Source organism: Seriola aureovittata, chromosome 7 (assembly GCF_021018895.1).
Source record: "Seriola aureovittata isolate HTS-2021-v1 ecotype China chromosome 7, ASM2101889v1, whole genome shotgun sequence".
Lineage (NCBI taxonomy): Eukaryota > Metazoa > Chordata > Actinopteri > Carangiformes > Carangidae > Seriola > Seriola aureovittata.
This window is the reverse complement of record NC_079370.1, coordinates 6,391,697-6,415,751: the sequence shown is the minus strand read 5'-3', so window position 1 is coordinate 6,415,751 and position 24,055 is coordinate 6,391,697. Positions and strand designations below refer to the sequence as shown.

Below are 24,055 nucleotides of genomic sequence, written 5' to 3'. Positions count from 1 at the left end.
TTATAAATGTGTTATAAATAAAGTTTTTTAAAACAAAAACCTCCTAGTGTAAGTGCAGTAAGATTCCTTTTCTTTTCCTGAGTCCTGATGAATTCTCCTTCAGATCTTTGACCTCATGACGCTTTCCATGGAAGGAAGGAGGAGGCGGGGTCAGAGATTATTTATTTATCTTTCCCACCTCAGTTCAGATCCTTCAGTGAAGTCAGACAGAAATCTGTTAGTGACTGGACGCAGCAGCTGCTCAGACTGATGATCACATCACCACAGGGATTAGTTTTTAGTTTTAGTATTTGTTTTCAGTTTCATATAGATCTATATGTGGTCTGATGGGTAAAAAGGGAAGAGTGCATGATACACATTAAAGTGTCCTGCTTGGTTCATATCTGGGTGGATAGTTTCATTTTCATTAACTCCATCTAAACCCCAAACATGAACCAAAGAAAGACTAGAGTCAGCAGGATTCATCCTCTGGGGACCGTGAACATGTGAAACTAATTTCATCACAGTCCATCCAGTAGCTGCTGAGATATTTCAGTCTGAATGGACAGAGACAGTCTTTCATATGATTGTCCTACAAACACTGGGAGAAGATCATGTAGATATTGGAACAGTCAACTTTCGTCCAACATCAACAGCGCCTGAAGCCAGAGGAGCTTGTAATGAGAGCTCTCCCTGGTGATGGTCTCACTCTGAGGCCGGAGGTCTGAACTGAACTCACCACATGGTTCTGATTGTTTAGCTGCAGATACTCACCGATGGAACAAGCTGTGAGAAGAGAAAGGGATGAGATCAGTTCACAGGGTAAGATGGGGGAAGTCTAACTCTGAAGAGCCTGTAACTGACTGGATACATGTTCCTCTAAGACATATATACAACACTCTGGTCTCTTACCACAGTTGTCTCTGATGTAGGTGATCAGCTGACACTCCTGAGGACACAAAAAAGACGTCATGTAGAAAAAATAATTTTTGGTTTTGATTTTTCTGTCAACGTTGGCAGGTGAAGTTCAGTTTAAGGTGGACTCACAGTCATGCCTTTGCCTCCAGGTGGACCTCTGGGACCCTGAGAGGAGGGGAAAAAAAAAAAGAGTAATTATTGACCTTTTCTCTTCATCATCATCGTCAGTAAATTCTCCACTCAGAGTTCAGATGGAACATAAAGGTGTCAGAGTTACAGAGGAGTTTTCTCTATTCATTATTTTGTCTATAAAATGTCTGTTTATTCTGACCGACAGTCCAAAACACCAAATCCTCAATTCACTCTCCTGAACGATGAGGAAAAGCATCAGATCCTAAGGTCTGAGCAGCTGGAACCTCAAATTATTTGATTATTATTTTTGTCTTAAAACTAAGTGTTTCCGGACACTAAAAAGTGATGAACCAGGCTGAGATGATAAATTTGTGAGGGTTCAGTTCTGTACCACTGTCAAACCATCGAGGACATGAGGGCTCTGTGGGAGCCATTTTGAGCCCTTTAGGCACACTTTTTATATAAGGCATAAAAACATCATGGTATAGTGAGGTATAAAATAGTCATAGTGTCACAGTCCCAGTGTTTTTTCCCTTTTACTGTTCTTCTCCCTCCCCTGTGTATATGTGTATGTCTTGTGCTTCCCCTGACATCAGGTGACTCAGTGGAGGCGTGGTCTGGACAGCAGCTCACTACCACACCTGCAATCTATCACTCAATCTCAGCAGTATATGTACCCCGGTCATCCATCCATTCGTTGCTCTTAACAGTGGTGGTTACTCCCTTTGTTGCTCTGATTAGTTTGTGTGACTACAGAGTTATGTAGTGTTTCAGTGATCTCCCTGGTGTTTTGTCTGTATTAACTGTTTGTTCTCCTGTGCTCCAGAAGACTTCTTATTTGTGTGCTGCTGATCCTGCCACTGTGGCCTTGCCACGCCACGCCACGCCACGCCACGCCACGCCACGCCTCCTGCCACCGTCCTCTGTACTCCTGCCTTGTGAACTCACCAGACACCTGGATTCCCCGGACCCACTCCCCCTCTGCATTCACCATTACTATTGCTTTTCCTCAATAAACTCCCTTGCAATGTAATTGCTGGTGTGCTATGTGTTCTGTCTATATTCTGGGTCCAAATCAGTTCTGATAAAAACATAACAAATAGTATAGTAAAGGATAAAAACGTCAGAGTAAAGTAAGGCATTAGAAATATAAAGTATATAAAGGCATAAAAGGTCATAAAAACGCATGAAATGAAAGTCATAAAACTGTTATAGTTAGGCATAAAAGGAATTAAAACATCATAGTATAGTAAGTCATGAAAATTAATTAAAAAATAATGATATAGTAAGGCATAAAGGGTCATTGAGGCATATCATGTCATAAAAACGGCATATTATATTAAGACATAAAAAGTCCTAAAAATGTCATAGTATTGTGAGTCATAAAAAGTCATTTACATGAAATTGTATAAAAAGTCATAAAAACATCATAGTATAGTAAGGTATGAAAAGTCATGAAAATTAAATTGTATTAAAAGTCATTAAGTCATAGTATAGTAAGGCATGAGGAGTCATAAAAAAAAAGAAAATTAAATTGTATAAAAAGTAAAAAAAACGTCATAGGTATAAAAAGTCATAAAAACGTCATAGTATAGTAAGGCATAAAAAGTAATGAAAATTAAATTGCATAAAAAGTAAAAAAAACATCATACTATATTAGGGTTTAAAAGTCATAAAAACGTCATAGTATAGTAAGGTATAAAAAGTCCTAAAAACATAATAGTAAAGTAAGGCATAAAAAGTCACTAAAACATCATAGTTTAGTAAGGTTTTAAAAAATTATAGTATAGTAAGGCATAAAAAGTCATAAAAACATCATAATATAGTAAGGTGTAAAAAGTCATAAAATTATCATAGTATAGTAAAGCATAAAGAGTCATAAAAAAACGTCATAGTATAGTAAGGTATAAAAAGTTACGAAAATGAAATTGTATTAAAAGTAGTAAAATCATCATAATATAGTAAGGCATAAAAGTCATAAAAACATCATTGTATAGTAAGGCCTGAAAAGTAATAATAATGTCAATGCAAAGTAAGGTTCTAAAAAGTCATAAAAACGTTGTGAAAATGAAATTGTATAAAGAATCAAAAATTGTTATGATAAAGTTAGACATAAAAAGTCATATAAACATCACAGTAACAGGCAATAATAAGTCATAAAAATGTCATAGTATAGTGAGTTATAAAAAGTCATGAAAATGAAATTTTATGAAAACGTTATGAAATCATCAGTAAATTTAGGCATAAAAAGTCCTAAAAATGTCATAGTATAGTGAGTCATAAAATCATTATAATATAGTAGGGTATAAAAAGTCCTAAAAACATCATTGTATAGTGAGACATAAAAAATAATAAAAATGTCATACTATATTAAGGCATAAAACGTAACGAAAATGAAATTGTATAAAGAGTCATTAAATTGTAATAGTAAAGCAAGGCACAAAAAGTCATAAAAACTTCACAGTATAATACGGCATAAAAAGTTGAAAACAACATTGTATATTAAGTCAAAATTAATGTAAATGAAATTGTATAAAAAGTAATGAAATCGCAATAGTATATTTAGTCATAAAAAGTGATAAAAACATCACAGTTTAGTACGGCATCAAAAGTCATGAAAATGAAATTGTGATAAAAGTTATGAAATTGTCATAACATAGTAAGTCATAAAAGTCATGAAGTTGTTATGATATAGAAGGGCATAAAAGGCATAAAAACATCATAGTATTATAAGGTTTAAAAGGTTGTGGCAATGAAATTGTATAAAAAGTCATAAAATCGTCATTGTATAGTATGGTCTGAAAAGTAATAAAAACGTCATAATATAGTAATGTACAAAAGGTGATAAATATGTCAAAGTAAGGCATAAAAGTCATAAAAACGTGAAAGTATAGTAAGGCATAAATAAAGTCATAAAACATCATAGTATAAGAAGGCACTAAAAATATCATAGTATAGTAAGGCATCAGAGTCTCCAATCCATCTATTGTGCATGTCTTTGGATTGTGAGAGGAAGTCCGGAGAGAACCCATGCAGGTGCAGGGAGAACATGCAAACTCAGCACAGTAAGATGATGATGATGATGATGATGATGATGATACTCTCCCTCCCCCACTCACTGTGTGTCCTGGATATCCCACTTCTCCAGTCTGTCCTGATTCTCCAGACTGGCCTGAGTTCCCCTGCATCCATCAGACCAGAGACAAAAGTCAACGACTAAGCAAAAACACGCTCAATAATAACCTAGTGTCACAGGTTCGTAGTCGCTCACCCCTCGACCCCGGTTCCCTTTACGTCCTGGGTATCCCTTGGGTCCCTGCAGACCGTCCTCACCCTGGGGAGAAACAACAGCATCTCATGTCTTCATTCATGTATAGGACACAGATGGACTTAGAGCCTGTGGACTGTCCCTCACTCACTCCCTTTGTCCAATCATTGTTTTTCTTTTATTTCAGTGTGAGCGCCACTGTCAGTGAAACTCAGCACTTAGTACAGAAGTTTCACATTAAAAGCCTTTTTGTGAAGGGAACCAGAAAATGACTTTCAGAATGAAAAGTATATTAATGTCAAACCTCCTCATTAGAGTGGTGAGTGTGACACCAAGACAACAGGTAAACATCGAGGGGGAGGCGAAAATATGAAATGATCTCCAGCAGCTTCAACCTCCAGCTCTGTGATGTTTGACATCAGAGCCAAAATGTTCCCAACAGGCTCCACCATCCAGACCACCAGGGGCCGAACCTGATCATGTGTTTAATATGTAAAAGACTGGAGTGCTAAGAGTTTCATGTGATCTGCCGTGGACTCACCAGTAGACCAGGATAACCAGGGAAACCAGGGTCTCCCTGTAAAGAGACAGAGATAGAGTTTTTATACTCATAAAACAAAATGTATCAGAACAATGAAACTGTGATATGTTCACATTTCTCTGTCTTCCCCAGAGGGAGAGGAGAAGATCAGTTTTCTAAATAAACATCAAACTGTTTTTCTACCTTGACACCTTTAGGTCCTGCAGGTCCATATCCATCTTTACCATCCTGACCCTGGAGCAGAGACAGAATGACGGTTTTACATCAGGGACAAAGTTTATATGAAACAGTAAACAAACAAACACACACACACACACACACACACACACACACACACACACACACACACACCTACTCACTGCCTACTCACCGGCATTCCTCTGGGTCCCAGAGATCCTGGAGAACCTTTACCACCTGGATCTCCTGGTTGACCCTTCAACAACAACAACAGGTTTATTTGCATGTCATTCCAACACCTGGCTGAACGACAACAAGACATGAGCCTGAAACAATTTTAAACAAAATAATTATGTTCATTGTCAATTAATCTGCTGATTATTTTCTCGAATAATTGATGAGTTCTTTGGTCAATAAAATATCAGAATATGGCAAAAATATATTATAATATATTATCAGGTGTTGTCATGGTGACATGTTTTCTTGGATCAAACGGAGGCGATAAGATGAAATGACGTCACACACCTTCTGTCCGTTACCTCCACGGCGTCCGATTGATCCTGGAGCTCCAGTTGTTCCCGGTGCACCCTGCAGGACAACAACAACAAAACAACAACAACAGAGTCAGAGCAGAAGTGAAACCTGAGTGTGTGAGGTTTGAAAAGGGTGAGTAGTTGTTACGGTGTCACCACACGATGACTGAAGGAGGCACTTGACTGTTTATTCTGTGAAAATGAAATAATGGAAATTATCTTTTACAGGAAGGTTGGTCGGAGCTGTGAGTCACTGGAGCAGCAACCAGGGAGTCATAAATCTGAAGTGTTTGTCGGTCAGTAAACTGGACTTTTATTGGACACATGCATCAGCACTAAATCTCATCTGAGACAAATCATACTGATGCAGAGACTTGAAGATGCTGCTGCAGCTTCTGCACAAACTGGAGACGTTTCCCTGGAGACAAAAGTGTGATGGTTGTTATTAACGACAGATGTGTCAAACAGACATCGAGCTTCAAAGTGAACTTCAGACTCTTCTCATAAATAAAACTGTGCAGAGTTAGAAATGTCAGGTCAGTGGAGCAGAACACCACAGCATCAGTCCCTCAGTAACAACTACCAGATCAACAGATCACACTGACAGACTGAACAACACAGAAGTTAATGTCACATAAATTCAGATGTTGTTTGAGCCTAGTTAGCTTGTAGCAGGTTTAGTGTTTGTGGCATGACAAACAAAACATTAATAAACTTTCTTTTTCAAATACAAAAAGGAAAAACGACTCAATACGTTAACGACACAAGCGCACAGGAGTTTCCAACAAGTAGACAGAGCCGCACCAACATCAGTCAAAGACTTGAGTTCTCTCAAGGCTCTGCAGCTTCAACCAATCAGAAGCCGGCATTCATCATTAGTCTAAATTAAACCTGATGCAGTGACACTACAGCAAAGCTAACAGTTTACTGTCACTGTATAAATGGTTTTCACAGTAATTAGTGCCACGGGTGCTCAGCTCCGAGGAACTCCTTTACAGCTAGAATAGCTGTAGAGGAGTTCCTCTTGATCCCGAAAGAGGTGCTATGACTTTTGGTGTTAAAATTCCAATTTTTCCCAAAATTATTCCCAAAATACTGGGAATAAATAATGCATTAGGAATGCATTGGAATTTTTTTAAAAAACCCACAAAATTTCACCTTTTTTCTACAAAATTTCAATTTTTTTCTGAGTCACCCAGCTCTCTCATACCTGCACGTAGAAATGTGATTCAAACTATAAAACGGAGGAAAACTTCTGCTCTCTCCAAAACACAACAACTGTTTTTACATAACATGTAAACTTTTCAAACTGTGAGCACTCAAAGGAGGAGTGGAAATCACTTTTTCTTCAAAGTTAGAGTGACAGCATCAGTTGGCTAGAGTGAAAGTGAAAGAGTGAAAGTGAAAGAGTGAAAAATAACCTTTACTTTTATTTTTAACTCGAGCTCACGGCCAAACCGTAAAAAGGAGATAAATAATTCTTTCTCAAAATGTAGACATTGGGATTCATAAAATGTAACTTTGACAGGCAGGGTCTGCACAAAATATAAACGGGGGTGCCGAGTCCAGCAGCAATACCTGTCTCACTCTCATTGACACCTAATGTAATCGTCTATTTTTTTCAAAAGAATCTCACTCTGTCTTTGCACTGAGCTTACTCACTCATTTTAAGGAATATCTGAATAAAATAGAGACTGTAAGAAACTTCTGGCTTCAGTGTCTCTCAGGGTGTTTTCGGTTTTTGAAAAGAGGTAACGGTTTTCTCATAATTTGCAATTGTTTGAAGCCATGTAGAAGCCAAATTCTGGACAGATTTTCACATTGCCATGGCAACGGCAGCTCCTGACCTGACCTCTGACAGCCAAGGGCTGTGTGATGTCATCGCTACAGTGACACAGAGAAGATTTTTTACCCTAACCCTAACCCTATCCCGGCAGTAGCCCCCGTGGCACTCAAAATTTCCCTGGAATTTTTCTAGTTACTATTATTATTACTGTTATCATCATTAATAGTAGAGGTGATATGAATCATTAGGACATGGTTTGCTCTGTGCAGTTCTGTCATTCTGCAGCTGTGATGAGTGGTTCAGCCTCTGGGGAGCGCTACAGCAGCATGACCGCTGTGAGGCGACACATTTTATTTCCCCTCTGAGTCTTCATTTATTTCTGAGACTGATTTGTGACTGATTAGTTTAACGAGCTCCTCTGGGTCAGATCTACAAACCACATGGACGTTAATCACCGCACATTAATCAGAGCCAGAGAGGAGGTTTGGATTTCACTGATTCTGTTATATCATCAGCTCCTCAGGAATAAACATCATAAAAACCTCCTGATGCATCTATACGCTGAATTAAGATTTAAATTCAAATTTGAAGTATTTCATATGAGAGCTGAACTGAGGTCGAGTCAGGTCCAACCTTTGACAAAGAGCATGTAAATCCTCCTCATGTTAGAAATTTGGGTCAGTCAGCTGTTTACTATTGGACTGTGTAGAATTATGTGAAACAGATTCTACATTTAATACATTTAATATCACATACAGGTCACATTTTGAACATCTTCTTCTCATGTTCTTGGTTGATGGGAGTGAATGGAAACACTGTATCTCAGCTGGTCTGGGGTCAGCTGACTCCTGTGGCATTAATGAGGAGGAGTAAAGGTAGAGGTGATGTACTGACCTGAGGTCCAGGAAGCCCAGGGATTCCTCTCGGTCCAGGTTGACCTCTGACCCCTCGGGAGCCCTGTGGGAGCAACGTGGACTGGTTTAAGACACTGGTCTTCATACTGTGATGGGAAGCTGCTGTGATGACTCACCTGTGGACCAGAAGCACCTGGGCTGCCTGGTACTCCTGGCTCTCCTGGCCCTCCAGGTCTACCCTGCAGAGACACACACACAAACACACACACACACACACACACACACACCACACACACACACACACACACAGTTAAAAGGGGGCTGTCATTGTGGTCATGTGAACCAGGACTGACTGTTGTTGTATTTCCTCTCTACCTTTTCACCGAGCGACCCTCTCCTTCCATCTGGACCCTGGAGTAAAAACAGCAGCGTTACATGTTAGTACAACATTATTATAACATTATAACAATGTTATTACACTGGGGCAACTACAGCTATATAATGAATATCACTGTAACAGGCTGCGGCCGCTGGCTGTGTTTCTGATCAGAGTTCACTGAATTTCATAATAAATGTAACTTCAGGAAATACAAAGCTGCGTATTCTTATTTAGCCTTCATTTTGATAGGTGCAGTGGGAGAGAGACAGGAAAGTCATGGAGAGAGAGAGGGGATGACAGGTCGGAACCCGCGGCCGCTGCGGTCAGGACTAAGCTGTGAATTCTGATACAAAATACATGTTTGAATAAACTCTCCTGTGTTACGTCATCCACTGCAGCAGATTTTATAGCTGATAAAACAAAATGAAGTAAAAAAAGCCTCACCGGGTTTCCAACGATTCCACCCTCACCTGGCTGCCCGTCCTGTCCAGGTGTGCCCTGAAGATTTAAAAACAGCACAGTGTGGTGCATTTAAAGGCTCAAATCCTTTGTAAATGCAGACTGAGTTTGTTAGAGTAGAGCTGATGCTTCTGAAGGTCTGTTCCTCACAATTTATTATCACATGTTGATGTTCTGAGTCACCTGACCAAGGTCACCTGACAGTGAATTTAATCTGCCTGTTTAATGTAACCTGTTTCTCAATAAACGTTATGTCTGTGATGTGGTTACCGGTAAACCTGGGTTGCCAGGGTCTCCCTTGGCTCCTGGTGAGGTGTCGTCAGCACCGGATTCACCCTGTCAACCAAAGCACAAAGACACTGATGAACTGACTGAAGTGAGCTTCATCAATAACTGATAAAAAGATGATTCGGATGATTGTCTGCTGATCAGGTGTTGGTGGAGGAGGAGGAGTGCGACTCATTTCCTGCTCTGCCTCAGAGTCAGCCTCAGGAGTTTTATTCTAACGACAGCTCCAGCTTCGTTAAGAGCTGAATCTGTTTGCAGTGATGAATCATGACGTAAACAAAGACACAGACTCGTTCTTTGAATTCTTTTGTTTTTGATTTTTCACGTCCTGTTCCTGTTGATGATGTCTTCCGTATTTTGGCCTTTACTTTTACTTTGTGTTCATGTAGCAGTGATACTGAGTCACACAATAACTAACTCTATCTTCATCAAATCAAACCTGTCAGATCAACAGAAAGAAAATATTCAGTTTTGTAATCAAAGAAATTAAAAGAAATTCAAACTCATTTTGTCTCAGTCCGTCAATGTTTATACAGAAATCTGTCAAACTGGAATATTGATTGCAAATTTCTGCAATCACCACTGTTTAAAATAATCCAGGTTAAAAAACAGAATTTTGAAATTAGTCAAAACAAAATGAATCATCAGTAAAACCCTGAAGAAGAGGTTTAAACGTTTTTCTCTTTATGCTCGATTAATAATGTTTTTAAGTAAAAAAGAAAAAGAATAAAAAATAAATATTGATTACAACTGTGTTTACTGCCAGGAAACTCAAAGAAAGTTGTATTTTCTACATCTATTCTTTGGATGTGTTAAAGGTAAAACTCCAGACATGTGACGTACATTTAAACTGATTATTTTCTTCTCTGTGTCCAGTTCAACAGCAGCAGCTGATTTGTCTTTGTACTTGTTGGAACTGGGTGAATATGAAACCTTAAAATATGGCCAAGAAGCATTAAATATCATTTGTTATTATCAGTCAACTTCAGGATTAAATTACAAAATGTGAGCTCCAGCAGTTTGGAAAAAAAAAGTGACAAAAAATTAGATTTGTAGTTTCTTTAAGGGATTTTCAAAATCTGAAACTTTGATATTAAGGAATTTATTTTGACGGGAACACTCGGACTCTTCCTTCCTGTTCTTTTCAGCCAAAAATAAATCAGTAAAAAAATCTGTCATGCGTCTGTAAATGAATTATCCCAAAATATTCCAAGACTCTTTAGCGTTTTAATAGTATACAGAATCTCTATGTCAATATATTACGGTATCTTTGAACGCTCAGCTGATTTCTTTATTACATGAGGCAGTGTCTTATTTCATCCTCTGCCGATAGGAGCTTTAAGCACCTAAGAGTCATGTGACTCGTTCCTGGTCTTTCAGATCAGCAGATCACACCAGGAAATAACAACATCTGAGAGTGGACTGATGCGGTTTGATCTGGTTGGAGCTGTAATATAAACACAGACCGAGGACATAAAAAGAGAGAGAGAGAGAGAGAGAGAGAGAATGTCAGACTAAAGGTTCAATACAGCAGAATCTGGAGGGAGAGAGACACTGAGGAACAGAGAGAGAGAGAGAGAGAGAGAGAGAGAGAGAGAGAGAGAGAGAGTAATCAGACAACAATTATCCATAACGTCAAAATATTTCAGTAAACAGAGCAGAATAAGGAAATGTTTTACAAAAAGAGATACACGACATTTCTATAAAAGTCTTCTTAATAAATCTCCTCCAGTTTTTGGACTTAAAGATTAATCGATTTTCAACTCTTGAACTTATTTTTATTTTTTTCTATTGTGGAATTGAATTCTATTGTTTGTCCGTTTTCTTTTGTCTCACCTACATTTTGAGTTCATCTGTGTGTATCTGTAATATTTTAGGAAATTGACTCTGATCATAAACATGCGACAGTAACACTATAATAGGGATGGGCTTCTGTTGGAGGGTTAGGTTAGGGTTAGCAGTTCTTTTTGCTTGTGTTGTATCTGGTGAAGAAAATGTGATGTGGTTGTGACGTGGTCGACAGTTATTTCTGTTAGGGTTAGGGTTAGGGTTTCTGTTCACTCACAGCAGTAAGTGTCACAAGCAATGGTGAGGGCTCTCTGGACTTTTAGGGCCCTGGGTTTTGCCTCTCAAGCTCCCCTCCTTCAGATTGGTGGAGGCTGTTGGCTCAGGGCTGGGACAACTAATACTACCGTTTTACTAAAACAACACATAAGGCGTCTAAAAGGCCTTAATTACCTGTTTTACATTTGATGTGTGAAAAGTTTTGTATGATGAAATAAAATATAAATAAAGATTATTAGATACTTTAAATTCTTTAAATACACTGTTGTACGGTACTCACCGGATCTCCTCTCAGTCCTCGCTCTCCTTTCAGCCCTGCCTCCCCTCTGATACCTGGGATGCCCTGAGGACGACAATTAAACCTCATCAATCAACCAAACGGAGGTCAGAGGTCAACCCCTCCAAGCTTCACTCCATCATGGCAGCCTGTTTGCTGAAGGGGAATTCCACTGAACAGATGTCACATGACACACGTCTCAGCTGTGTTTTCTTGTGTTTGTTGTAAATTAATAATAAGTTCTTTTGTTATGATGTGACAATTATTATTTGTTACATCTCTGCTTTAAAAGAAGGAATGTATCTTAAGAGACTTCCTGGTTAATTAAAGATTAAATATATACAAATAAATCAACAAAGTGACTGAAAAACCACAAAAGAAAACAAATAGAAGCGTAAAGTGTTGGTGTAATCTAAATATACTGAGCAGTGTTGTAACTCTTTGTGTTTGAGCATCTGTTGAAATGTAAATAATGAAATGTAAACAGCAATTAATCATAGAAAGTATAAAGAACTATGACAAAATATTTATAAGACAATAATCAACAAATAAACACTACATTAAATAAATTAAATCAAAACTAAGTTGATTATTGTTAAGTCCATCAAAAGTATAAATTTACATTTAAATGCATCTAAGTTATAAAATTACTGATTATATTGTAATTTAAAATGACAAAATATATTTAAACAATATTATTATTATTATTATTATTATTTGTAGCACAAGTTTCTTGTGTTTACCTTAAAAAAAATATAAGAAATATTTTTAAAAATACAATATAATAAAAAAGTAGATGTAACATAACTATCATCAATAATAATATGAATATTAATACAAATAAGTTAATTATTAATGTTATGACATTTTATGTTAATTCAAGTTATATTCTGATGTACAATATTTCAATTAAAATGTTACAATATATATTTTTCTATTAACAATAAAATGAACGTAACCTGTGCTAGTGTGCTAATAAAACATAAAACCATTACCATGTTATGCAAATAATTACAATATATTTTCTTCTGCTTTCTTCTAATTAATTTTCTTTGTAATGTAAAATCTGTTGATACTGCGTGTTTGGTGAAACTGCTGATTAATTAACTGCTAACAAATCAATGATCAGACATACAGGGTTTCCTGGGTTTCCTCTCTCTCCTCGGGGTCCATCGCTTCCTGTCGCTCCCTGTGAACACAGAACCAGAGAAACACAGCTCAAGGATTCAGGTTCTGCAGTGATAACCAGCGTCTTTCTTCTATGATTCCTGAGCAGATTTATGCAGATGTTTACTTGGGGATGAAAACACACACTTCCTTTTGAAGTGTAGGTCACACTGAATTTAAAAATCTGTGTATCATGTTTGTGTGTTCAGATTTGACTGAGTTACGACTCTGACATAAAGCACAATTTTACACGAAACTGACGCTGAGAGTTTGAAGGAACTGTCTCTTGTCCCCACGGGGAGGTGCCTCACTATTTGAAAACCTGAATTAGAGATTACAGAGACACCTGATGATGATGATGATGTCTAATGATTTTCTTTATTCAGACTTGCTGCTGCAGTTGGTACCTGTTCTCCGTTGACTCCGTCCAGTCCGTCCTCTCCATCTTCACCCTGCAACATTGGAAGAGACTCCAGAGTCAGCAATAATCCTTCTCCCTGTCTGTGTCTTCTACTTCTACTCTATCTGGACTTTAGTGTTTATCCAAACATTCCTCACTACATGCAGATCATCACACAACTTCCTCGTTTAACTCACTTTACATTCCAGTAGCCTGATTCACTCACCCTGTTTCCACGGAGGCCTCTGTAGCCCTGTAGACACAAACGGGAGGAATCAGACACGTCGTTAACATCTGGCTAACAAAAGCTGTTTTTCTCACATTATATGAATGATAACTAATCTCTGATAACATCAGTATCTGTACAGTATTTTGGCGTATTATTGAGCAATGTTCTACCTTTGGTCCTCTGATGCCAGCACATCCCTCAGCGCCCTGTGGTCCACTGGGTCCTGGAGGTCCTCGCTCGCCCTGCAACGTACAAACAACGTGAGCAGTGATGCAGCATGTGGGAGTCCAGCAGAGGACTGTGCTGAGTCAGCTGTGACCTCACAGTGATTCACTCTGACCATCAGATGCTCCGTCACTCTTGTCCAGACTGAAACATCTCATCAGACGTTCTTGTTCCCCTCAGGATGAACTGTAAGATCTCTGATGGTCCTCGACCTTTCCTCTAGCACCACCACCAGGTCACAGTTTAATCACTTTGAATGTTTAAATGAATGAGTGAATGTGGATCGGTGGAATGAGGAAGCACTTACAGCGATGCCCTCCTCTCCCGGGAACCCGGGGTAACCCTTCTGTCCAGACAGACCCTGTTCAGAAAACACAAACAGCTTCAATGAAACTTATTCATTTTTCTTTAAATATGGAAGTCATTCCTCTCAGCCCTAAGATAAACAGGTGTCCCACACTCAGCTCTATGTAGCAGTTACATTTAACACTGACCTTGGGATACAAGGAAAAAGGGACTTAAAGTTTTATTTTGAAATATCCACTGTTGAACCAGGCCTCGTGTCTGGACCAGGCCTCTTATGGCTTTCGACACATTTTTCCAAACAATCTTGACATCATATTTGAAGTTTAAAGATTTGTATATTTTAGTCACCTTTGACCCCGGGGGCCCCCGAGAGCCACGGATGCCTTCATGTCCTGAACATTTGCACATAACATTGCAGCACTCCCTGTCTGAGACCGTGTCCTGCAGAGAGACAGAGAGCAGCGAGAGGGAACGTTACACACAGAATTCAATTCAATTTTTTTTTGTATAGCGCCAAAACATATTATACATTATCTCACAACACTTTACAGGATGAGGTCGAGACCAAACCAACAGCTTCCACAAAGAGCAGCACTTGGTGACAGGGGGGATGAAAAACTTGCTTTAACAGGAAGTGTGTGTGTGTTTTTGTGTGATTTATGGGTCTTCGTGTATCTTATCATTTGTCTTTGTTCAAACATTCAATAAAATGTTCATTATACAAACAATAAAATAGCTGATGGAACATAGTTACATTTTCCTCTAAAAACATTTTTCCTCTTTGAGGTCAAACAATAATCTGGATATATGAGAAAATAAAATTAAGTCAACAGTGAATTTTATCTCCTGCTAAAGGTTATGGCTCCTGATTTTTTTGTCACAAAAGCTGGGACATCTTTCCGCTGCAGCTTACTGGACTCTAGTTATTTATTTTCATTTCTCAACGTGATGAATAATTTGCATATTCTCTCCAGTCACCACCTCCTTGAGGGTTTTCTGTTCCTGCAAGCAAAGATGCCCGGACAGGAAACCCTTTCTGAACAAATTAGTTTCTTTTAGAAAAAGAATCTCTCCATCACTTATTCTCATCTTTCAGCTGCGGCACCAGACTTCTGAAACAACAAGAGAAAGCTGGCGGAAATATCTGGGTGATTAGCAGAACTGTTCCAACGCTCTGAGACAAGTTAATTATTTATGGGAGATTTTTAAGTGTTCTCATCGGCCCACAAAAGCGAGTGTTGTATCGACTCTAACAGGATAAAGAGCAATGGTTCGGACACAACACAACATATGAAAGATTAGCTTCATAACAGTGACTGACAAACATTAAAAACATGAGATCAATGAACCAGCTGATAACAAAGTTCAGCAGGAAGTCTCAGTGTGTGCGTCCAGTGCAGGGACAGGACCAGGATGTGGTTAGCCTAGCTTAGCACAAAGGCTGGAAGCAGGGGGAAACTGCTAGCATGGCTACACCAACATTAAAATATTTCAGCATGTTGTTTTTGTTGGGAGAAAAATGAGCGTCCAGTTCCACCAACAATATCTCAAACTGGGATTCATGTCACTGGGATCAGTACTGTCTGAGATTCACTCAGGGTGGAGACAGAGAGCTGTGCAAAGCTCTCACAAATTTCAGTTTTGGTGAACATACAAATGCTAATTGTTGCCCAGGGAGGAGGCTGTAACATTATCTGTGTCAAAACAAGGATCAACGTGTGAGGCTAAAACATGAAGCACCAACAGTTAAGAACTAAAACCCGCAATTCCTCTAATGACCACTAGTGTCAAACCATGAGGGGTGTTAAATGAGGCTTCGCTTGTGTCCTTTATCCAGGTAAGCATTCAGTATGCTAAAACACTGGCTGGTGTATTTTCAACCATGAGGGTAAATTTATTTCATAAAATAAATCAACTTGTTTCCAGATGTTATTTTAGAATTAGGAGCCATGTATTGTCTAGTAAATCTTTCCAGTCAGATCTGAACATGTAAATAGGATGTCTATCACAACAGTCTGTTACTGACTTACAATCTGTTTGAGGATGGTGCTGCCGACACTCGGCATACCGATGCTCAGAGGAAGTTTGTAGCCGAATCCTCGACCGAACTCCACCATCTGCAGCTGGGCGGGATCACGCACTCCCTCCAGAGCCACGGTCAGCAGAGCGCTGACCCCTGCAGACAAAAAACACGCAAGAACATAACATTTATGTGTCGTTATTAGCTGTTACTGTAGTGCACTCCAAGAAATGTATTTTAACTGTACAAAGACAAGACCAACACAAAGCAACAGGTCTGTGTGGGCCTCTCCAAGTGCACCTGATCTTTTGGTTCATGTACGAATGGCAGAGCAAAATGCAAAAAGTTAATACACACTCAGCCAATCACATCACTGGTCTCATCGCGCTGAAACAGCTGAGCCGATCACAGCTGAACCAATCACAGCGAGGTATGACCACAACCGCTCAACAAATGGAAAGAGGCTTCTCCACAACCTGAACACAGCAATACAAATCTGCAGCCTGAGGCAGACTGTGTGTGTTTTTATTTAAATAAAAGAAATGTTGATGAAGCCATTTATATGACGCCATCAACCTGATACCATCAGCTTTATATCTTCTGTATGTCACTTCATAAATGGTCACATCATACAGTAAAGTGTGACAGTCATGCATTTTAAGAGTAAGAAAAAAGACAATGACACACAGGACTGTAATCTGACATCTCAACACCAGAATATCAACAGTGCGATATGGTTTCTTATGGGGCTGCTCTCTATGTCTAATTGTGTCCTGCTGCCTTCAGGTGCTGCAGGCATTTAATGAACTGCAGGAGAAACATTTCATACAGTATGAAGCAGCTGTGGACAACAGATACTGCTGATTTAAATGCATAGATCGGATGGGGATTGATAAATCAAGGGGTTTGTTTACATTTGAAACATTACTCCATCATTGCTGCACATTATTTCATTTTCTCTTGTTGATAAAACCACCAGTTTGGCAGCAGACTGATGTTTCACCAGAAACAGATGTGCTGCTAAGATATCTGTTCTAAGCACAAAGTCTAAAAACATATTTTACACCAAAGTATCAACAGCTCATTTGCGCCGTCTCATTTGAATGAACCTCCCACCTGCTAACTGTGACTCTGAGCTTGGCACCAAACGCCCACACAGATGGACAAAGCTAATTTCAAGGTCAGGAAACGACCAAAGTCTCTGAGTGCTGCTTGTGCTGGTCGTAACACTACAACAAAAATAGGGCCCTATTAACTTTAGATATAATTAGAAATCCAAATTGAGGTCACATTTGGTCTCCACTAAAAACCTCTGCCTGTCAGTTTTTACCAGACTTTCGCAGCAGCTCTGATTGATGTTCCAGGGTCATCACGTCTTCATCGAGTCCGTCTGAGAAGATCACCAGCACCTGATGGATGAGGTTAGTCACGTTAGACTGCTTTTATTGTTTTTATCTCAGCACCTTATTTTGACTGGTCTGCAAATTAAACTGACCATTGATCAACTGTAGCCAAAGAGCAACTCCATAATCAATCACTCACCCTTGGATTATAGAGCAAGTAATAATAAGTTTAAGTAATAATAGAGTATATAGTCCTAATGTTTTGGAAAAGTAATGATTTTACTGGATTAAAGAAGGCTGGTGATTTAGCACTGAACAAAAGTCTGATCAACCAGAGGTGTCTGGCCAACTTGCTAATAGTTGCCATGGTTTGTTTAATCCTACACTGACACCAGATTTGACGTTAGGCATCAAATAAAGTTACAAATTAGTTCCAGAGTGTTTAAACAACCACATGAAAGTACTTCAAAATCAATTAACAGTAGTTTTCCTTCACAAATCCCACACAGTCAGAGCCTAATATGTCTCCAGATAATGTTGAGATAGACTAATTTTCACGTCTATTTATTGCAAGCAAATTACAACTCTTTCAATACTTTAACACCTGGCTGCATCCTCAAGCAATCCCTTATGATCACTTCAGAAGAATTTACCAGCTATGAAGAAGTTTACTGGCTGAACTCACATGGTGAGTGAAAAAATAGCTGAAACTCTCTTTTCCCTTCTCATTGTTTGTTTCTGTTTTTGTGAGACTGTCTAACTTGCATGAAACTAGTCTAAGTGCTGACTGACAAATGCAATATTCTTTATTTAACTAGCAGCTGATGTTGTAAACAACACTTAAACAGTATTATGAATAGAATACCACAAATAGAGTTATGCAGGAATGAGCCCTGAAACCAGGAAATTAGTTGCATTTTCGCTCAGGTGTAACACAAGCTAAAAAGATTTTCACATTTTATTCTACAACATAAAATACATCAGTAATGATCCCAGTCCTGATTTCTTGAAGTGGTGTTGAAGTCATGTGACTGGTGTAGTTGGTTTATGGGCTAACAATAGCTTTTTACTTCTGCTGATTGTGTTTAAGCTTCAAACATCATAAAGTGATGTTCATTAGTGAAGATGATCCTGCTGAACTAAACCTGTCAGGATCAGAAACTGTTTTTATATTCTCTAATAAAAGTATGTCATCCCTGCGACACTCTTAAGAGTTAGGAGTGCTATCAAAATATCAAACCAGTTCCATCATCTCTCTAAAACAATGTGTTTTTTGTGTATGTAAGACTTGTATGGTATGTCTCAGACTCACCTTCACACCAGCACTGGAAAGTCTGAACTTTTCCTCGAAGGATTTCAGCAGGGCAGTGTTGAAATAAGTGGGCTCCACCAAATTCACGGCCATGACTTTCCTCACTACTTCCTCGCTGTAGTCCTCGAAGTTGTAATCATACAGGGTTCGTCCATCACGGCTCACCAACCGGTAGGCGATGTTGGTAGTGACAGGAGTGGTGCCGACACAGCACAGTCCTGGTACTGACGAAATGTAATGGGCGATCTCTGGCAGGAAGGTCTGGAGCTTGGTGTGACCGCTGATCAGCATCTCACCAGGAGCTCCGGGCCTTTGAGTAATATCAAATCCCATAGCGATATCAATGGTGCAGCCTGCAGCAAAGAGAACAACATGTCTTTACCTTTGGCAGCCATAGACATAGAGGAATATGGTGAGAAATACAGGGAGACATACAGAGAGCCAGAGTTATAGTTTTCAACTCACTGCTTTGTTCTTCGATGGGTTTGGATTTGCAGATGGTGTCGACCACCTTTTGCTTGATCTTTTCCAAGCTACCAAAGTTCTGCACAGTAAACAGCCTCTCTGGGGTGCCGGTGATCTGCAGGAGCTCCAGGTCATGGACGTCTCCAATGCCAATGGCAAACACCTCTATCCCGAGATTCCTGAGACGGTCGGCTGCGTCTTCCACCTCATCCTGCGATTCACCATCTGTGATTAACACGAGATTCTGGGAGATCCCTTCAGATCTACGGCTGCCTCGTGCTGCCTCAAAATATTCCCTGACGGAATCAAGGGCCAGTCCAATGTTGGTTCCTCCACCGAGCTGCTGCATATCCAAGATGTGCTTGGTCACCACTTGCTCAGTGTAGAACTTGTTGAGGTAAAACTCGTGCTGGAAAGTGCTGCTGAACTGGGCAAGTCCAACACGCACTAAATTTTCACTGACTTTGAAGCTGTTCACTAGGTCTGTTGTGAACTTCTTCATGATGGTGTAATCTGCTGGGTCGATGCTGCCAGACTGATCGATTAGGAAGACCAGGTCAGCCTTCTGTTTTTCACAAACTGCAAAAGCAAAGAGAAAAACGTTGAACACTTGAGTACATAATACACCAGAGCCCAGTGGATACATTGATGGGGTGACGTTTTTTTATTACAGGTACATTGCCTTGGCAGATATGCTCAAAGCAAGTACATGAATATGTTGTAGGTTACTTTTATATTTGACAAGATTACTGAAATGCTGATACTTCTGCCCCTTACTTGGCTTGGTGGAATTGCAGAGGACATGAGTAATATTCTTGTGCAGAGTTTCCAAGGCTTCGAAATTGTCCACATAGAAAACTCTGGATGCTTCATGACCAGCCATGATCTCCAGCTGTGCCCTGTTCGCTCCTTCCACTCCAATACTGAAAACATTGATCCCTTTGTCTCGCAGTGCCAAGGAAGGTGCAACCAGATTGTTGCTGTCGGTAGCATCGCCATCTGTGATCACCATGAGAATCTGAGGCACCTGGCGTTCTGCCCGACCACCATTTGCAGCTTCAAAGTACTGTAATGAGTATGCCAAGGCTTTGCCAGTGTAGGTGTCTCCATATGGGGACTTCAGGGCAGCTATTGCTTGAAGAACTTCTCGTTTAGAGCTGTACTGTTTCAGAGTAAAAATGGAATTGGGGATGGTGGAGTAGAGAATGACCCCAAAGCGAGTCAGGTCTTTTCCAACTGTAGTTTGGTTCACCATTGACTCCATAAACTTCTGCATGCTTCTGAACTTTTGCAGGGTGATGCTTGTAGAGCCGTCCACCAGGAAAATTATATCAGCTTCTTCTGTCTTCTTACACTCTGGTTGGAAATAAAAGGGTAAAGGGTAAATGTGTTCAGGAGGAAGGGTAGAAAGAAAGTTGATGAAACAATTAAAGCATTTACATTATAACAAATCAGTAACTTAACAGAACAGTTTATATACTTGTCTTCCATCATAACCACTTTCCAGCTCTCTAATTTACATGTTCAGTCTTGTTAGCTAGCAAAATATTATCCAATCTATCCAAGAGTCAGCTGGGTTATGTTTACAGTTGAGCATTTTTTAGCCTTCGGGAACCAAAACTTCCCACAAATTTAAGTTTCAGGACAACTTTAAAATTGGCTTTTATAGAACAGTATTGTCCAACAACACTATTAGTATTGTTTTGTAGTCAAAGATAGAAGTCAGTACCAGTTATGGTTTCCAATGGAATTTTTGATTCATAAAATTTTAATTTAGTCTCTGTACTGAAATATGAAATATGAATCATGAGCAACAAACTGTTATGCTATGTTATTGAAATGCCTTTTAAAGTACATTTTGTGTTTTTGGGGTAGTCCCAGTCTGCTCTCACCTCTCTCTGGATCACAGAGCTCCAAGGCCAGCTGGCTCTCTAAGTCTTTCAGAGCGTCAAAGTCCCTCTCAGCATACATCCTATCTGGTGACCCGCTGATCTCCAGCAGCTGGGTGGTGTTGGCATCCACAACTCCAATGGCATAGACCAATACTCCTTTGTCCCTCAGAGCCATGGCAGGGCCTTTAACCTGATCTTGGGCCTCGCCATCTGTTATCACTACCAGCCTCTGCCTTAGGTCAGGACGCCCTCCTCTAGATGCATCAAAATACTGTGACACATCTGTGATTGCTCCACCTGTGTGTGTGCCGCCACCAATCTGCAGCATGTTATCAATGGCTTTGGACATTTCTTCTTTGCTGTAGTAGCGGTTGAGTGGAAACTCTAGTTTCTGGACAGTGCTGAACTGCATGACACCAACATGCACCTCATTCTGCCCTATAGCGGACTTCTTGATTACAGATTTCATGAATTCTTTCATTTTCTCATAGTCTTGCTGGTTGATGCTCCCAGAGCTGTCAATCAAAAAGAGAAGGTCGCCTGGTATGTCTTTGCAAGCTGTGGAAACAGTAGCACAGACATGTCAGTATAGCATTCTTATGTTTTCCTACTTTCCTTTCCTTGGGGCTCTTGATATAATAATATAATAACAGAATCTTTTCAGTGGTAAGTAAAGTGCAACACACACCTGCATCATCTCAGCTGCATCAGTTAATTTTTAGTTCATCATCAATAAGATTTTGAGCTTGTGAAGTGATATTCACAAATTAAAGTGTGTAGTTGTAAATTAACCTTTGTAAACCTGCAAAATAAATCTGCACAGTCTAAATGTGATATACAGGAGGTAGTCAGGGCATAGTGACCAATTTTTAGTGAATCTGGGGAACAAGCGTAAGAAAACTGATGAGCATCAATAGGACAATATTGCATCATCGCAGACTCACACCACCCGTCTGCAAAGTGCTGGGGGGTCCTGGTGGCCACCAAGTTAAGGTGTTGACCATGAACTGCAAAGGCCTGCTTTCATGTCCAGCCAAAGACCTTTGTTGCATGAAATTCCCCAGCTTGCCCTCATTTCCTGTCATCTCTTTACTATTGGATGTCCAATAAAGTCATAAAGTTCCCAAAAAGATGAAGGTTGTAATGCATTTTAAACTCCAGTCTACTCTGTATTTCCTTACCATCTGTAGAGCAGATATCTGTGATGATATCATCCTTGATGGGCCTCAGGGCATCAAAATTATTGACAAAGAAAGTCCTCTTAGGGTCGCCAGAAATCTCTCGCAGCTCATCTGCATCTGCCTCTTTAACCCCGATGGCATAGACAGTGACACCCTGCGCCCTCAGTTTTTCTGCAGGAGCAATGACCTGATCAGCGGATTTTCCATCAGTGATGACCACCAGGTACTCTGGGACTTTATGCCCACGAGTGGCCATTGCTCTGTCAAACAGTGGGCCCATGAACTCCAGTGCTCTTCCGGTCTCTGTCCCACCTCCTACTTGTTTGATTCCCTCCACAGCTTTCTCCAATGTCTTGGCATCCATGTAGGTTGTCAGATCAAATTCTAAGTTTGGAGAATCTGCATATTTTGCAACCCCCACGCGGACATGTTGCGGCCCGATACGGAAGGTGTTAATAAACTCAGTGATGAACTTCTTCATGTCTTTGAAGTCTGCGGGGTAAATACTTCCTGAGTGATCAACCAGGAAGAAGATATCTGCTTCATCTGTTTGTACGCAGCCTGGAAAGGAAATGCAAAAATATTGTGAGTTCTTTTCCCAATGCATCAGCTGGATACCCTTTATTAAATGTTCTATGCTTAAAATGCTTTTACCATACTCTTTATACTTTGACTGTAAATGTATTTATTTATATTTGTGTATATCTAAATAAATGAAGTCAACTATTAAAAAAACACTGGTTCAGACCTTGTTTGATGCCAGTTCTTCTTGTATTGACTGAGATAGCTTGGCGCAAGATGTTAGTGCAAAGAATTTTCTGCAGGCTCTGCTCCACAGATTTCAGCTTGACAAAACTGTCCACGATGAACACATGTTTATTGGGAGGATAAGACGCCATCTCCACCAGCTGGGCCTTATTGGCATCTTTGACTCCTAGGGAGTAAACTGTGACACCAGCCCGACGGAGATCAGCTGCCGGTTGGCTCACGTTGTCCTGGGATTCACCATCTGTAATCACCACTGCCACCTGCTGGATGCCCTTATCTTTCCTGCTTCCTCTTTGCTTGGTAAAAACATTCTCCTGGGTGAATTTCAGGGCAGCTCCAGTGTTCGTACCACCCCCATGGTAAGGCAAGATTTTGATGAAATTCAGCAGTTCTTTCTTGTCGCTGAAGCTGTCGAGGTACACCTGTGCTGTGGGCCTGTCGTTGTACATCACAATGCCAACTCGGACTCTACTTGGACTAACTTCCAAGCCTCTGACAATTGAATGCAGGAAAGTACGTACCAGCTGGAAGTTTGGGGTTCCAATGCTTCCTGACTCATCAACAATGAACACGATATCTGCCAGTTTGGCTGCTTTGCAATCTGTGAAATGAGTGTACAACCATAAAGTCATATTAATTCATTTGTGAGCCACTGAACCATTCACATACCTTTCAAGATGAAGGACAGACTCAGACGAGGAATATTCATGATATAATCTGCACAGTTCTCTCAGTTCAGAGTGCATTTCTTGGTGACCATCTATAAACTTGTCTTGCTGGAACAGGCAGCTTTTTTAGGACAGTATTTCAAATATGAAACATCTGGTTTGCCCCTTGATCCTGGTTCACAGTCCACAGGGCCTGCTTCTGGATTTCTATTGCCTCTGATTAGACTACACAAAATTGTTCATGTAGCTTAGCATCATGGTGGACAACTGATGCAGCATCTGGAACTACCAACAACATCCCAAGAAAAATTCTGAGCATGTCAGAATTATTTTGCCTTTCTTTGCAGAGTTGGATGACTTTTATGTGTTCTATGACATTGACCAGCAGGAGCAATACTACAAGTACCAAGGATGTTGGTACTAC

The 24,055-nt window shown here is 39.9% G+C and overlaps 1 protein-coding gene across 2 annotated transcripts in view; it reads right to left on the bottom strand.

The window, feature by feature from the left end:
* LOC130172323 (collagen alpha-6(VI) chain-like) overlaps positions 1 to 24,055 on the bottom strand; it is a 59,450-nt gene that overhangs the window by 7,897 nt on the left and 27,498 nt on the right. For both annotated transcript variants that reach the window (XM_056380956.1, XM_056380957.1), the window contains exons 7-35: positions 22,944 to 23,564; positions 22,196 to 22,756; positions 21,015 to 21,572; positions 19,900 to 20,478; positions 19,123 to 19,701; positions 18,658 to 19,010; positions 17,333 to 17,411; positions 16,013 to 16,158; positions 14,331 to 14,423; positions 13,984 to 14,037; positions 13,622 to 13,693; positions 13,449 to 13,475; positions 13,230 to 13,274; positions 12,791 to 12,844; positions 11,659 to 11,721; positions 9,297 to 9,362; positions 9,012 to 9,065; positions 8,564 to 8,599; positions 8,365 to 8,427; positions 8,229 to 8,291; positions 5,541 to 5,603; positions 5,209 to 5,271; positions 5,022 to 5,072; positions 4,839 to 4,874; positions 4,301 to 4,363; positions 4,149 to 4,211; positions 1,027 to 1,062; positions 892 to 928; positions 754 to 765 (exon numbers count right to left, since the gene is read on the bottom strand). In XM_056380956.1, the coding sequence (XP_056236931.1) occupies positions 754 to 765; positions 892 to 928; positions 1,027 to 1,062; positions 4,149 to 4,211; positions 4,301 to 4,363; positions 4,839 to 4,874; positions 5,022 to 5,072; positions 5,209 to 5,271; positions 5,541 to 5,603; positions 8,229 to 8,291; positions 8,365 to 8,427; positions 8,564 to 8,599; positions 9,012 to 9,065; positions 9,297 to 9,362; positions 11,659 to 11,721; positions 12,791 to 12,844; positions 13,230 to 13,274; positions 13,449 to 13,475; positions 13,622 to 13,693; positions 13,984 to 14,037; positions 14,331 to 14,423; positions 16,013 to 16,158; positions 17,333 to 17,411; positions 18,658 to 19,010; positions 19,123 to 19,701; positions 19,900 to 20,478; positions 21,015 to 21,572; positions 22,196 to 22,756; positions 22,944 to 23,564 (4,590 nt within the window). The remainder of the gene's footprint in view (positions 1 to 753; positions 766 to 891; positions 929 to 1,026; positions 1,063 to 4,148; positions 4,212 to 4,300; positions 4,364 to 4,838; positions 4,875 to 5,021; positions 5,073 to 5,208; positions 5,272 to 5,540; positions 5,604 to 8,228; positions 8,292 to 8,364; positions 8,428 to 8,563; positions 8,600 to 9,011; positions 9,066 to 9,296; positions 9,363 to 11,658; positions 11,722 to 12,790; positions 12,845 to 13,229; positions 13,275 to 13,448; positions 13,476 to 13,621; positions 13,694 to 13,983; positions 14,038 to 14,330; positions 14,424 to 16,012; positions 16,159 to 17,332; positions 17,412 to 18,657; positions 19,011 to 19,122; positions 19,702 to 19,899; positions 20,479 to 21,014; positions 21,573 to 22,195; positions 22,757 to 22,943; positions 23,565 to 24,055) is intronic.